We start from the raw sequence: 12873 nt of genomic DNA on the forward strand, positions 1-12873 counted from the left end.
ATTATGTAGTTTTGATTTCAAAACTTGTTATTGTTGTGCTATTGTTTATTAACCTTCGAGCGATTGCGCTGTTGTATTTTGTACAACACGTTGAAAAAATCTCGCTTTTTGTACTCAGCATTAGCGTGGTGCTGGCGGTGGTGTCCAACCGCGCGAGTTACGGAAGGTTAACTATTTTTACACTCTCAATAGTATAATAATAACTTAATTTGTTCCATAACAAAACATATGATAAAAATATTATTTTATGGGTGTATATCAATAGCTTAATCATAACAAAATAAGATTGTCGAACAAAACATGTAATGGGAAAGTAATGATTTGATAAGTTAATAATAACAAAACAAGATATAAAAACAGATTATGCGATTTGATAGTTATTAGTTTGATATTCCCCTCTGCTCGGGGGAGGTAACAAAACAAATCAAAAGGATCCCTGGTAGGCTCCCAGATGGAAGGGCAGTGGAGTAGGCCGGGAGGAATGATCACAGACAAACAGATAATGACGATCACAGACAAACAGATGATGATGATCACAGACAAACAGAGGCGATGATTGATATGATGATGATTGATGATAAAGATAATGCTGATTGATGATTGATGATGATGAAGATTGATGATGGTGATGATTGATGATGATGATGATTTATGATGATGATGATTGATAATGATGATGATGATGATAATGATGATGATGATTGATGATGATGATTATGATGATGATTGATGATGATGATGGTTGATGATAATGATGATTGATGATGATGATGATGATTGATGATGATGTTGATGATTGATGATGATGATGATTAATGATGATTATGATGATGATTGATGATAATGATTGATGATGATTGATGATGATGATGATGATTGATGATGATTAATGATGATGATTGATGATGATGATGATTGATTATGATGATTGATGATGATAATGATTGATGATGATGATGATGGTGATGATGATGATGATGATGATGATGATTGATGATGATTGATAATGATTAATGATGGTTATTGATGATGATGGTGATTGATGATGATGATGATGATTGATTATGATGGTTCATGATGATTGATGATGACGATAGATGATGATTGATGATGATAGATGATGATGATGATTGATGATGATTAATGATGATGATTGATGATGATTATGATGATTAATTATGATGATTGATGATGATGATAATATGATTGATGATGATGATAATTGATGATTAATTATGATGATTGATGATGATGATAATAATGATTGACGATGATGATGATCGATGATGATGATCGATGATGATGATCGATGATGATGATGACGATTGATGAAGATGATGATGATGAGTGATGAAGATTGATGATGATGATGATGATGATGATGATGATGATGATGATGATGATGGAAGATGATGATGATGATTGATGATGGTGATTATTGATTAGGTTGTCCCAAAATTGCACATGGTCGAAAAGCTTGGGGGCTCATCCTGCAAATGATAGCTAAGGGTGTTAGAAACAAACTTTTGTATGAAGGCAACTTTCAGAAATGACGTTTAGAGGTCGCCCCGGCGAAATTTTTGAAAAATGGCCAATTTTATTAATAAATTTCATACAAATATTTTTTACCGTACAAAAATTGGCAATACCCACTATTTTTATATTTTTTCCAGCTTGATATGGACCCAAACTACTTGGAAAAAATAATTAACGACATGTTTTGCAGGTAACTTTTTGATAGTGAATTTTTGAATTTACTAAAATTTGTCATTTTTTGATACACTTTGCATTTTATCCATCATAAAAAGTATCTGAACTTAACGCTAATTTAAAACAATTTCCATAAAAAGATCGGGAATTTTATGAGGAAAAACTTTGCCGAAGTCAGCATTGCGTTTTTTCTATCCGTTTTAGAGTTATTCACGATTTACTGTTTGGTTAAATTTGGATTTTTAGGTATTTAAAAAAAATCACATAAAAACTGCCCAAAAACACATACAAAGTAAAAAAATCACGTGTGCTCAACAAGTTTTTGTCTTGATTCGTTGACAAATCCATTTTCTTTGATACAGAAAGATACCTACTAGCGAGAAACTTTATCATTAGGTAGCATTTTGAGATGCCTCAGTAGGCCATGGCATTTTTAACGGTGATGTATTGACAATGGTTTATACGAGCATAATACACAATCAAACGCACGGCACATTTTCTATACCATTTAGAAGGTGATACATTCCGCAAAACATGCTGATTTTATTGTTCAATGATGTTGTTCTAATCGTTCAAAGACATGAATAAAACGTTCTAGTAGTCCCTATCATTTTGATCAACATATAGGACGATAAAAATGACGTCACTTGTTTATGTCCAAAATTGTTGTTTACCAATACATAATACCCTACCTTGCTTTATTGTATGCGTGTATGTGTTATGGTAATTAAATTGTTCTAACCTTGGATAACATTACGTTAACTCACTGGTTCATCTCATCCCACCCGTTTCAATTTGCCTCGGTGTATCTTATTTTCGGTGTTGATAAGATAGTTCAAATCAGTAGGTGTAAAAAAGACATGCCCTGCTTTTCAGAATGTATAGAATTGGAACTTAGTATCTAAAAATTGGTATTCTTACGTAAGATGTTCGTAATCGCGATTTGAATTTAACATGGATCAACGTATTCGCCTTTATGCACTTTGCCATTGTTTCCTGGGCTATTTCACAGATAAACGTGAAAATATGGCTCAACATTTTGTGGAGAACATCTTCAAAACATCAGTAGGCTGTACGAAGCTTGTCAAGAGAGCTAGCTTTTTAAGAAATCTTTGCTAGTTAATTTCTATATGAAGGGATTGTATAACAAAAAATAAAGTTAAATAATGATGTCACCATAATTCCATAACACAATCAGGACAAAAACTTGTTGAGCATACGTGATTTTTTTACTTTGTATGTGTTTTTGGGAAATTCTTATGTGACATTTTTAGAAAAATACCTAAAAATTCAAATTTCACCAAATAACAAATTGTGAATAACTCTAAAACGGATAGAAAAAACGTCATGCTGTCTTCGGCAAAGTTTTTCCACATAAAATTTCCGATCTTTATATGGAAATTGTTTTAAATTAGCATAAGGTTCAGATACGTTTTATGATGGGTAAAAGGCACAGTATATCAAAAAATGACAAATTTTAGTAAATTCAAAAGTTCAGTATCAAAAAGTTACCTGCAAAACATGTCGTTAACCTTCCGTAACTCGCGCGGTTGTCTACCTGCATCAGCACCACGCTAATGCTGAGTACAAAAAGCGAGATTTTTTCAACGTGTTGTACAAAATACAACAGCGCGATCGTTCGAGGGTTAATTATTTTTCCCAAGTAGTTTGGATCCATATCAAGCTGCAAAAAATATAAAAATAGTGGGTATTGCCAATTTTTGTACGGTAAAAAATATTTGTATGAAATTTATTATGAAAAATGGCCATTTTTCAAAAATCTCGCCGGGGCGACCTCTAAACGTCATTTCTGAAAGTTGCCTTCATACAAAAGTTTGTTTCTAACACCCTTAGCTATCATTTGCAGGGTGAGCCTCCAAGCTTTTTGACCATGTGCAATTTTTGGGACAACCTATTATTGATGACGATGATGCTGATGATGAGTGATGATGATTGATGATGATGATTGATGATGATGATCATGATGATTGATGATGATGATTGATGATGATGATGATGATTGATGATGATGATGATAATGATTGATGATGATGATGATGATTGATGATGATTGATGATTATGATGATGATTGATGATGATGATTGATGATGACGATGATGATGATTGATGATGATGATTGATGATGATGATGATGATGATTGATGATGATGATTGATGATGATGGTGATGATGATGATGATTAATGATGATGATGATGATGATGATGATGATGATGATGATGATGATGATGATTGATGATGGTGATGATGATTGATGACGATGATGGTTGATGATGGTGATGATTGATGATGATGATTATTGATGATGATGATGATGATGATTGATGATGATTGATGATGACGATGATGATGATTGATGATGATGATTGATGATGATGATGATGATGATTGATGATGATGATGATTGATGATGATGATGATGATGACGATTGATGATGATGCTGATGATGATGATGAGTGATGATGATGATGATGATTGATGATGATGATTGATGATGACGATGATGATGATTGATGATGATGATGATGATGATGATGATGATGATGATTGATGATGATGATGATGATGATGATGATGATGATGATGATGATGATGATTGATGGTGATGATGATGATGATGATTGATGATGATGATGATGATGATGATGATTGATGATGATTGATGATAATTGATGATGATGATGATGATGATTGCTGATGATGATGATGATGATGATGATTATGATGATGATGATGATGATTGCTGATGATGATGATGATGATGATTGACGATGATGATGATGATGATTGATGATGATGATGATCATGATTGATGATGATGATGATCATGGTTGATGATGATGATGATCATAATTGATGATGATGATGATGATGATGATTGATGATGATGCTGTTGACTGATGATGATGATGATGATGATGATTGATGATGATGATGATGATGATGATGATAATGATTGGTGATGATGATGATGATTGATTGATGACGATGATTGATGATGACGATGATTGATAATGATGATTGATGGTGATGATGATGATGATGATGCTGATGATGATGACGTTTTTTTGCCGCAGTCGAAAGAAAAAGAGTACAGAAGAAGGCGGATGTAGTATCTAGAGTGGGTAAATTGAAACAAATACAATATAACGCACATCCTGAGTGCATTGCTTTTAGCGTGGATACTGACTACTTTGGTTTGAGCGTGTTTGACAGCTAGAGCCAGGATTTTCAGTTTTGTGAGTGTTGTTGCGCCGGACGGTCGGGTGTTTTCACCCGACCGAATGAAGTGAAAAAGTGTTTCGGCTGATGGCAGATCAGCCGATTAGGTAAAAATTAAAATGAAGTAAGATAGGTCAGTGATAGCGGCTCGGACACTACAGACGGGACTTGGAGAAGGCGAATGAACCACGAGCTGCATCAGCTGCTGGGAGAACCAACCATCGTCCATACCGCGAAAATCGGGAGGCTACGGTGGGCGGGTCACGTCATCAGAATGTCGGATAGCAACCCGACTAAAATGGTTCTCGAGAGTCATCCGACCAGTACAAGAAGACGTGGAGCGCAGCGAGCTAGGTGGGTCGACCAAGTGGAGGACGATCTGCGGACCCTACGCAGAGTGCGGAACTGGAGACAAACAGCCATGGACCGAGTGGAATGGAGCCGGCTACTATGTACAGCAGAGGCCACCCCGGCCCACAGTGGTCCAGATTTGAAAATACCTGGCAAAATTGCCAAATCATAGTAGTCTGCTAGTTTTAGCCTATATGAATGTATTGGAACACACGCTATGTCTGAACCAGCAGATTATAAAAAATTGAATGTACATCGGGTTTCTTTCCATAAAACATCAGTATTCAAGGCATATTTTCATTTGCAGAATGTTTCAAAATATTCTATCGGGGAAATTTTGATTTTTTCATCTTTTTGACCGTTTTTCATACAAATTTGCTTGAAATCCTCATTTTCGGTCAATTTCTCTCCCATACAAAATGTATGGAAAAATTTTCACCGATAGAATATTTTAAAAATTCCTGCAAATGAAAATATAGCTTGATTACTGATGTTTTATGGAAAGAAACCCGATGTACATTCAATTTTTATAATCTGCTGGTTCAGACATAGCGTGGAACATGATTTAGCGCTCAAATTCATTTTAAAGCCATTTTCATTTTTTTACTATTTCTTCGAACAAAATCCGAACAAAATTGATGTTTTTCATACAATTTTACAATATACCTATCATCATGGCGCTATTGTTATGGCAGCTCTTGGCAGTTGCATTTTTCTTCAACCGATTCTGGATACATAAACGAGCATTTGAACGGAATCTCCCCGCGGGGAGTAGCGGGGAGCGATTTGTAAGACACTTTGAAGTTGAACTGTAAGAATTTCTTGTACTAATAACATGTAAAGTCAATTTTGAAACCAAAAGTGTTATTTTGATCTTTTGCTCCATTGCAGATGTCTGATATACACAAGAACTTACAAATAAACTTTTGAAAGCAATTGTATTACTTATATCAATAGACTTTTGTAGTGGTTAAACTTGTTTGTGTTCTTTATAAAAAATTCAGCACTTTTTCCATTAGCAGCTATTCAGTGCTGTAACAAGATACAAAATCAATATTTCCAATTTTTTTAAATGCCAGTTAGTGCTCCTGGTATTATGGATGAATGCTCAATATACTGTATCCCATATAAGACATGTTCAAAAATTGAGTTTCTGCCAGCTTTTCTCGAAATTGGACCTCTGTGGGCCTTAGCCTGACCGGTAAGGTAAGTACTAAGGCTTTTTTTAAACCATTCTTCTGGGATTCTTTTAGAAATCACTAGTAAGATGCTTCAAATTTTTCTCCGAAGAACCTCTTAGCAACCCCTGTAGAAATTACTACAAAATCTTTTCGTTGACATTTTCCTAATATTTTTTTAAAGTAATTCGTCTATGATTACCTGCAAAGGGGTTTCCAATTTCAGTTATAGGTATTCTTAATGTGGTTCTTTAAAAAATCTTAATAGTTCGTCAAGATTTTTTTTTGTTTCTGCTGGATTTTCTTCAGAAATCTCTCCATTTAGTGATTTTCATTCAAAAGTTGATGATGATGATGATTGTGTACCCACCATCAGCGCAAGGATTACCTATGGCTGCAGAGTCATACCAGAAGGGAATGATCTACCTGATGGTTTGTTGTAGCAGGGTAAGCTAAATTCACTGGAAACCTTCGGAAGACAACACGATGGTTGTTATCTCGTGACAAAGTCTGGCCACCCCACGAACATTTGTCCAGAAACCAGTTCATTTAGCTTTCTTAGGCTACCCCTCCCAAAATTCCATGTATCATGTAATTTAAATATAAATAATTATATAGTTGATCAATTACCTGATTTTACCTGAAATAATAAATATTATTATGATATATAATTACAACTTTATTTACCTGAACAGCGCTGAAACAAATAGTTATTATATCAAAATTATAGTTAAAATCAAGTGATAACACTGAAACACATGGAGTATTAGTAGTGAAAAACAAAATTTGTTATGGTAGATCTTACGCCGTAACGCACCATTAGAAGGTGATCTACCCACGTTACGGGTGTTAGTGATTTTCATTCAAAAGTTGTATAAAAAATTGTTCTGAGAATTCCTCCAGAGGTATTCCCAGGATTTATTCAGAAAACTCTTCAGGTAATCCTCAGAAATTTATAGGATGATTTCTCAAAATATGCTTCAAGTACCTTTTCTGCAACTGCTGGGATTTCTGCAAACATGTTTAAAGAGATTCCTTGAGAAATTGCTTTATGAATTTCTCCACGAATCTCTCCAAAAATTTCTCAAGTATTTTTTCTTTGTAATAGCTTCCAAAGTTCCACCAGAAGTTTCTAATGCTTTTTTTAAGTAAATATCTTCTAGCAATCTTCAAAGGTATCACCAAGAGATTTTTAAGAAATTCCTTCAGACAATTCTCCAGGGATTTCTTAAGAAGTTCCTTCAAGGATTCTTTCAATAATTCTTCCAGTATTTTTTGTGCGATTTCTGGAAGAAGTTCTAAAAAATCCCTGGAGAAATATTTGAAGAAATTCCTACAGGAACAATTTCTAAGGCATTGTCCATTTAGAATCCGGAGGGACAAAATCACGTATATCTCAGGGATGGAATAACAAACATAAAACATGAAATTTTAGAGGAAAAATATTTATTGTAGTTACATGGAAAAATTACATTGAAATTCTTTATTTTTATTTTTAATAAATTTTCTTACTTTTTCCGTGTTAACCTCCTCTAAATCTGCACAACGGTGGTAAACATTAGCATCAACCCCTTCGGCATGTTAGTCTAACAACCAGGTCGTCTATGCAGTTTTCTGAGTGCCTTGACTAGTCTGATTAGGGTTCCGAAGAAAAAAATCCAAACATTTTTTCTAATTGCGAAATGAGGGGCAACTTTGTGAATTGAAGAAGCGCGAAATTTAAGTGTTTTTTTTTATTGATAAACACTACCCGACTGAACGGCTGCAGCAGTGATAGCTTACCGTGAAGCGATTGTTCGTCTTTGATCTCCTCAATGGTAACATCGATTGTCCTACTCTTCTTGGAAAAAATCCGTTGAATGTTCCACTACGTCGATTCCGTAGCTCAAAGCTTCTTGAAATCCTGCTCCATATAACCAACTATGGTCAAAATAGTCCTTTTTGTGCGTGTTTGAAAAAGCTTTTAATGTATTTAAGTGCACACTTCGATTTAAAAAACTAGTTTTGGATCAGGCTGCTGTAAAAGAATTGAGATTGTGATCATTGAGAGCGCCGGATCTACGTGGACAATGCTTGAAATAGAACATTCGAAGGAATTTCAGAAGGAGTCCTTAAAGGAGTTCCTCAATTTTGGTTTAAACTTTTGATAAAACCATTAAATGGTTGAAAAATTGTCGAGTTACCTAGTTATAGCACTCAAAATGCAACATACATATTGGAGGTGATGTTCTGAGATACCTAGTTTTTACCACTGTTGATATCATTCTTTTCAGTTTTCTTCTTGCAGTATGCACAATTAAAAGGATTCACATATTGAAATTAACGTGTAATTGCTGAATTTGCTAAGATGCCTGCTATATCACCACATGACACCTCAAAATGTTCATAAAATAATCGTCTACGAACAATCACAGTTTTAGCTAAATCAATACAAGTAAAGTATTTTAAGTTTTTAGGCCTAAAATGAAAAAATAGTAGTAGATTTTCAATCAACTAACAAAAGAATAACTAGTAACATTTCCACGACCAAGCGTCCCATACCTTTTAACCTGTGTGGTAGTAAATAGATATGATTTTCTTAGTTACCTAGTTATAGCACTCAGTTCGTGTATTCTACACTGAGATACCTAGTTTTGAAAATGGTGAATATTTTCGTCGTTTATAATCGTATTTCATTGGTCTTTGGATATATTATAGAGCTCAAAAAGCTCGATATAATGGTATATTCAACTCAAAAACGTTAAATTTTGAGTTACCTAGTTCTAGCATTAAGGGGACGAATTGAACGTGGCTTGATTTTATCTGGAACACTTGGACACGCTACTGCTACGTTCCCAGATATTAGATTTCCAATGGAGGTTTTCCTATTCTTACGAGTACATCCTTTGGGAATGCCTTTCGTGCAATGTTCGATACCTGATGACAGACGCGCCAACTTGGCCAAATTATTGGGGGGGCAAAGCCTGGTTTTTCTGATTTTTTGTATGGGAAAACCGAAAAATCGTCAAATATTGGGGGGGCAAAACCGTGCTTGCCCCCCCTAAGTTGGCGCCTATGCCTGATGATGATGGTGATGGTGCAAGCCAACAATGCTGTAACTTTTCCAAACAGAATTTCCTTCCCGTCAAACGAGTCACTCATGCAGAGCGGCAAATAGGTAATGGGCGCGGGCGGCTGTGCGCAAGGCGGCGGCATAAGGTTAGAGAGCACAACGATAACCCACTTCTTCAAGACGCACTCAACCGAGTCAAGCAAACGAAGGAAGCCTAGGGTAAATGGGAATGTTTTGAAAAGTTGCAAATCGAATTATGAACTTTCTTCGAATATCTCTTACGGCGAGGTGGAAGCCAGGGTAGACCCGTCTGGTTCGGTATCCGTAATGCAATAACAATAATTAGAAACGGGGCGCTGGGAGACACTTGAGATGCCTTGCGTAACAAGTACAAAAAAGATGTTCACATCCCTCATCGAATAGCATATGAAATCGAATTAAATTTTAAACATTTCATTCTTTGCAGGTCAGTTGCTGACAGGTTCGCATGTTTTTGTCCCATGTTTTAAAATGGAAACGTTGTGGTATGAAGTGAAGAGTGAAGATATTCATTTCTATGGTTTTATGATCGTAAAACTGTGATAATAATTAAAACAATTGTTGTTGTCTCATCTACTTGTAGGCAATGGCTTTAGCGTAAATAAAATGTTCTTTATTTGGAAGCAATAGCGTATATTTGTCTGTAACTTTACCATCAATTACTCCATTCATTACAGCTTCCTTTCGTTTCTTATAGTTAATCTGTGTATTTCCCCTTTTTCTCGTTTCCTCCTTTGCAGAGAATCGCATACAAAGACGAGGTTCTCGAGTCGTGTTCCTTCCTCGAGAACGGTCAGTTTTCCCGTGCTGCCTTCCACATCGCGTTCTTCTCCAGCTCCTACGTGGTGCCGCTGGTGCTGATAAGCGTTCTCTACATGTGCATGCTGTCGAGACTGTGGCGAAGTTCCGTCGGTGGACGATCCGCCGAGTCCAAGAAGAGCAAAAAACGTGTGACCCGCCTGGTGGTGGTCGTCGTGGCTGCCTTCGCTTCACTATGGTTTCCTATACAGGTGAGTTCCTCCTCTGGCAGTGTTGATGGGAAAGACCACACAAGCTATACGATAGCAGGTTCTCAATCAACCACAAAGGTTAATTGATTTTGATGATCGTCGGTACCCGTGTGCTGCTTAATGCAATGTGGTCGTTCAGGATGCAGCTTGAGGTCGCCAATTGGTTATACGGACGAATAGATAAAAGGTGACCCGTAGTGAATACCGTGTACGTGATAAGAGTGTATAATGTAGTTCACGTTTACTGCAATTTAATTAACTACTGCTGACCGATGACACTTTCGATGCCAAGCATTAGGCGATAGGAAAGTATGAACAGCCGTATAGGTACCTAATAAATCTGTACTTAGTGTTTTTTAACATAACTAATATCGTTCAACAGTAAAGGAACTACCTTGCTTTTAGTCAGAGTGAAGCAGTTCCATTGCTTCGAATGGATTTTTGACACAAACTGCAGAAATCTCTATAGTTTCAGATAAGGAGAGTGGAATTTACCGCAAAGTGCAGTGATCGGTTACGGAAGTTTCGTCGAAACTGACGTTTCTGTTAATCCGTGATGGTACAGTTTTTCCGGATTGAGTAGTCTCGGGTTTTCCGTCCAGTTTCCTTCGCATTTGGCTGGAATATTTATCCAAGCACCAAGTTTTTGATCGTGCCATAGTAGGGTATGTGTGCCATCAGTAATCTCATGCTCCCATATCCATCCTATTCGAAAACAAGCGATTACGGCACCGATTGATTCCGTTCTTTGTGTTTACATGGGTGCTCACTTCTAACAAAAAATACAAAAATAAGAAACAAAACAAACAGCGCTCCAATCCCTTGTTTTTCGTAGGATGAAAATGGGAGCCACATGCTTAATAAGGGAACCAATACCCTATATGCTTACGGAGTCGCACTCGTTGCTTTCGCAGGTAGGATGTTCTGTAGGTAATTCGCTGTAGTGATAGCGTCACCCCCATACTTCTCATCAAGATCGGCTCCGGTCAGCAAGCAACGCATCATTTCTCGCAATGATCGATTCTTCCTCTCAGCGATCCCGTTTTGTTGAGGGCTGTGTGGGAGACTGAGCAGATTTGATCCCTGGGGAGACTTGTTCCCCCCATATTTTCTCGGAATCAAAAACAATTTTCTTCTAGCATAAATTTTCCAAAACAACTCCTGGACAAACGACTATGTTTTGGCTACAAGTGATTTCGATTGTACAATTTTTTAACGGCTGATGGTTTGTTTTCAGTTTTTTAGAAATCTTTTTTGCAACTCGGCACTATAACATTATAGTTTATAAGCACATACAAACAGACGTAGCACTCTGTGTTAAGGTACCGCCCACTGGCAACACGGTTCGGACGCACTAACACATGTCGTAGGATAAATTGCTGTAACCTTAATTTGTAAACCTTATGTGATTGATAGAAGAAGGATTGTCAACACAAATCGTAGTCTTGCGAGAGTGAATTGTATTTATTGAAGTTTTTTTTAAATCGCAGTAATTATCGCTCCTAATTTAATACGTTGGTTACTTCGTCCGCTACGTTGAGCCTGGTCGGTACCCAGCGCCATAAGCGCACTCACTGGCATCAATAAAGATATGCAACTCCAGTGAATCTTTCTTGAGCCGTCCCCGAAATGGTAACGAGGAACTTTCACAGATTCTGCAACTGACAGACGACTTATCCACACCGCCCATTTTCGCGCAGTTTTATCGTTTATTGTTTCGTCCCATTCACATCCTGTTCTCCACAAGCTTTGAATCAGGATATTACCGTAGATCGTAAACGGTGCTAGCAGTGTTGGTAAAATCACACTCAAAGCAGACTCATGAACCGCTCCTGCGTGAGCAAACTCGCGCGCGATTCTGAATCATTTTCTCACGCGCGAGATTTTCATGCAAAATCTCGCTCTCACGAGTCAAGCGCCGAAATCTCGTTCGCTTGTAAAACGAATCCAAATCAATTTGAACGGCATTCAATGTTATTGTACGCTAGATTTGCTTTTTTTCTATCATATAAGCCTAAAAACTTTGATGTAAATAATAAGAACACAAAGAAATAAAGCAATGATTGAAATCGCGAATCAACTCATGCATGATTTTTTCGGTGGTGAGTTTGACGAGTCAAGAATCGCGCGTGAAACAACTCAACCATGAGATTTGAGATTTTGAGTTTTTACCAACACTGGGTGCTAGAAGCCCTAGCGGATCAAACAGGCTCATAACGCAGCTCAATACTATTCGTTTGGTAGGTCTTTTCCCTTCGAATAAATAGGGTAGCAAATTGTCCCTTATTT

The 12873-nt window shown here is 36.7% G+C and overlaps 1 protein-coding gene across 1 annotated transcript in view; it reads left to right on the forward strand.

The window, feature by feature from the left end:
- The window catches only part of LOC115257242 (allatostatin-A receptor-like), a 346314-nt gene that overhangs the window by 206974 nt on the left and 126467 nt on the right, over positions 1 to 12873 (forward strand). Inside the window, exon 2 of the mRNA XM_062846156.1 lies at positions 10315 to 10584. Within this exon, the coding sequence (XP_062702140.1) occupies positions 10315 to 10584 (270 nt within the window). The remainder of the gene's footprint in view (positions 1 to 10314; positions 10585 to 12873) is intronic.

This window comes from Aedes albopictus, chromosome 1, assembly GCF_035046485.1.
Source record: "Aedes albopictus strain Foshan chromosome 1, AalbF5, whole genome shotgun sequence".
Taxonomy (NCBI): Eukaryota; Metazoa; Arthropoda; class Insecta; order Diptera; family Culicidae; genus Aedes; species Aedes albopictus.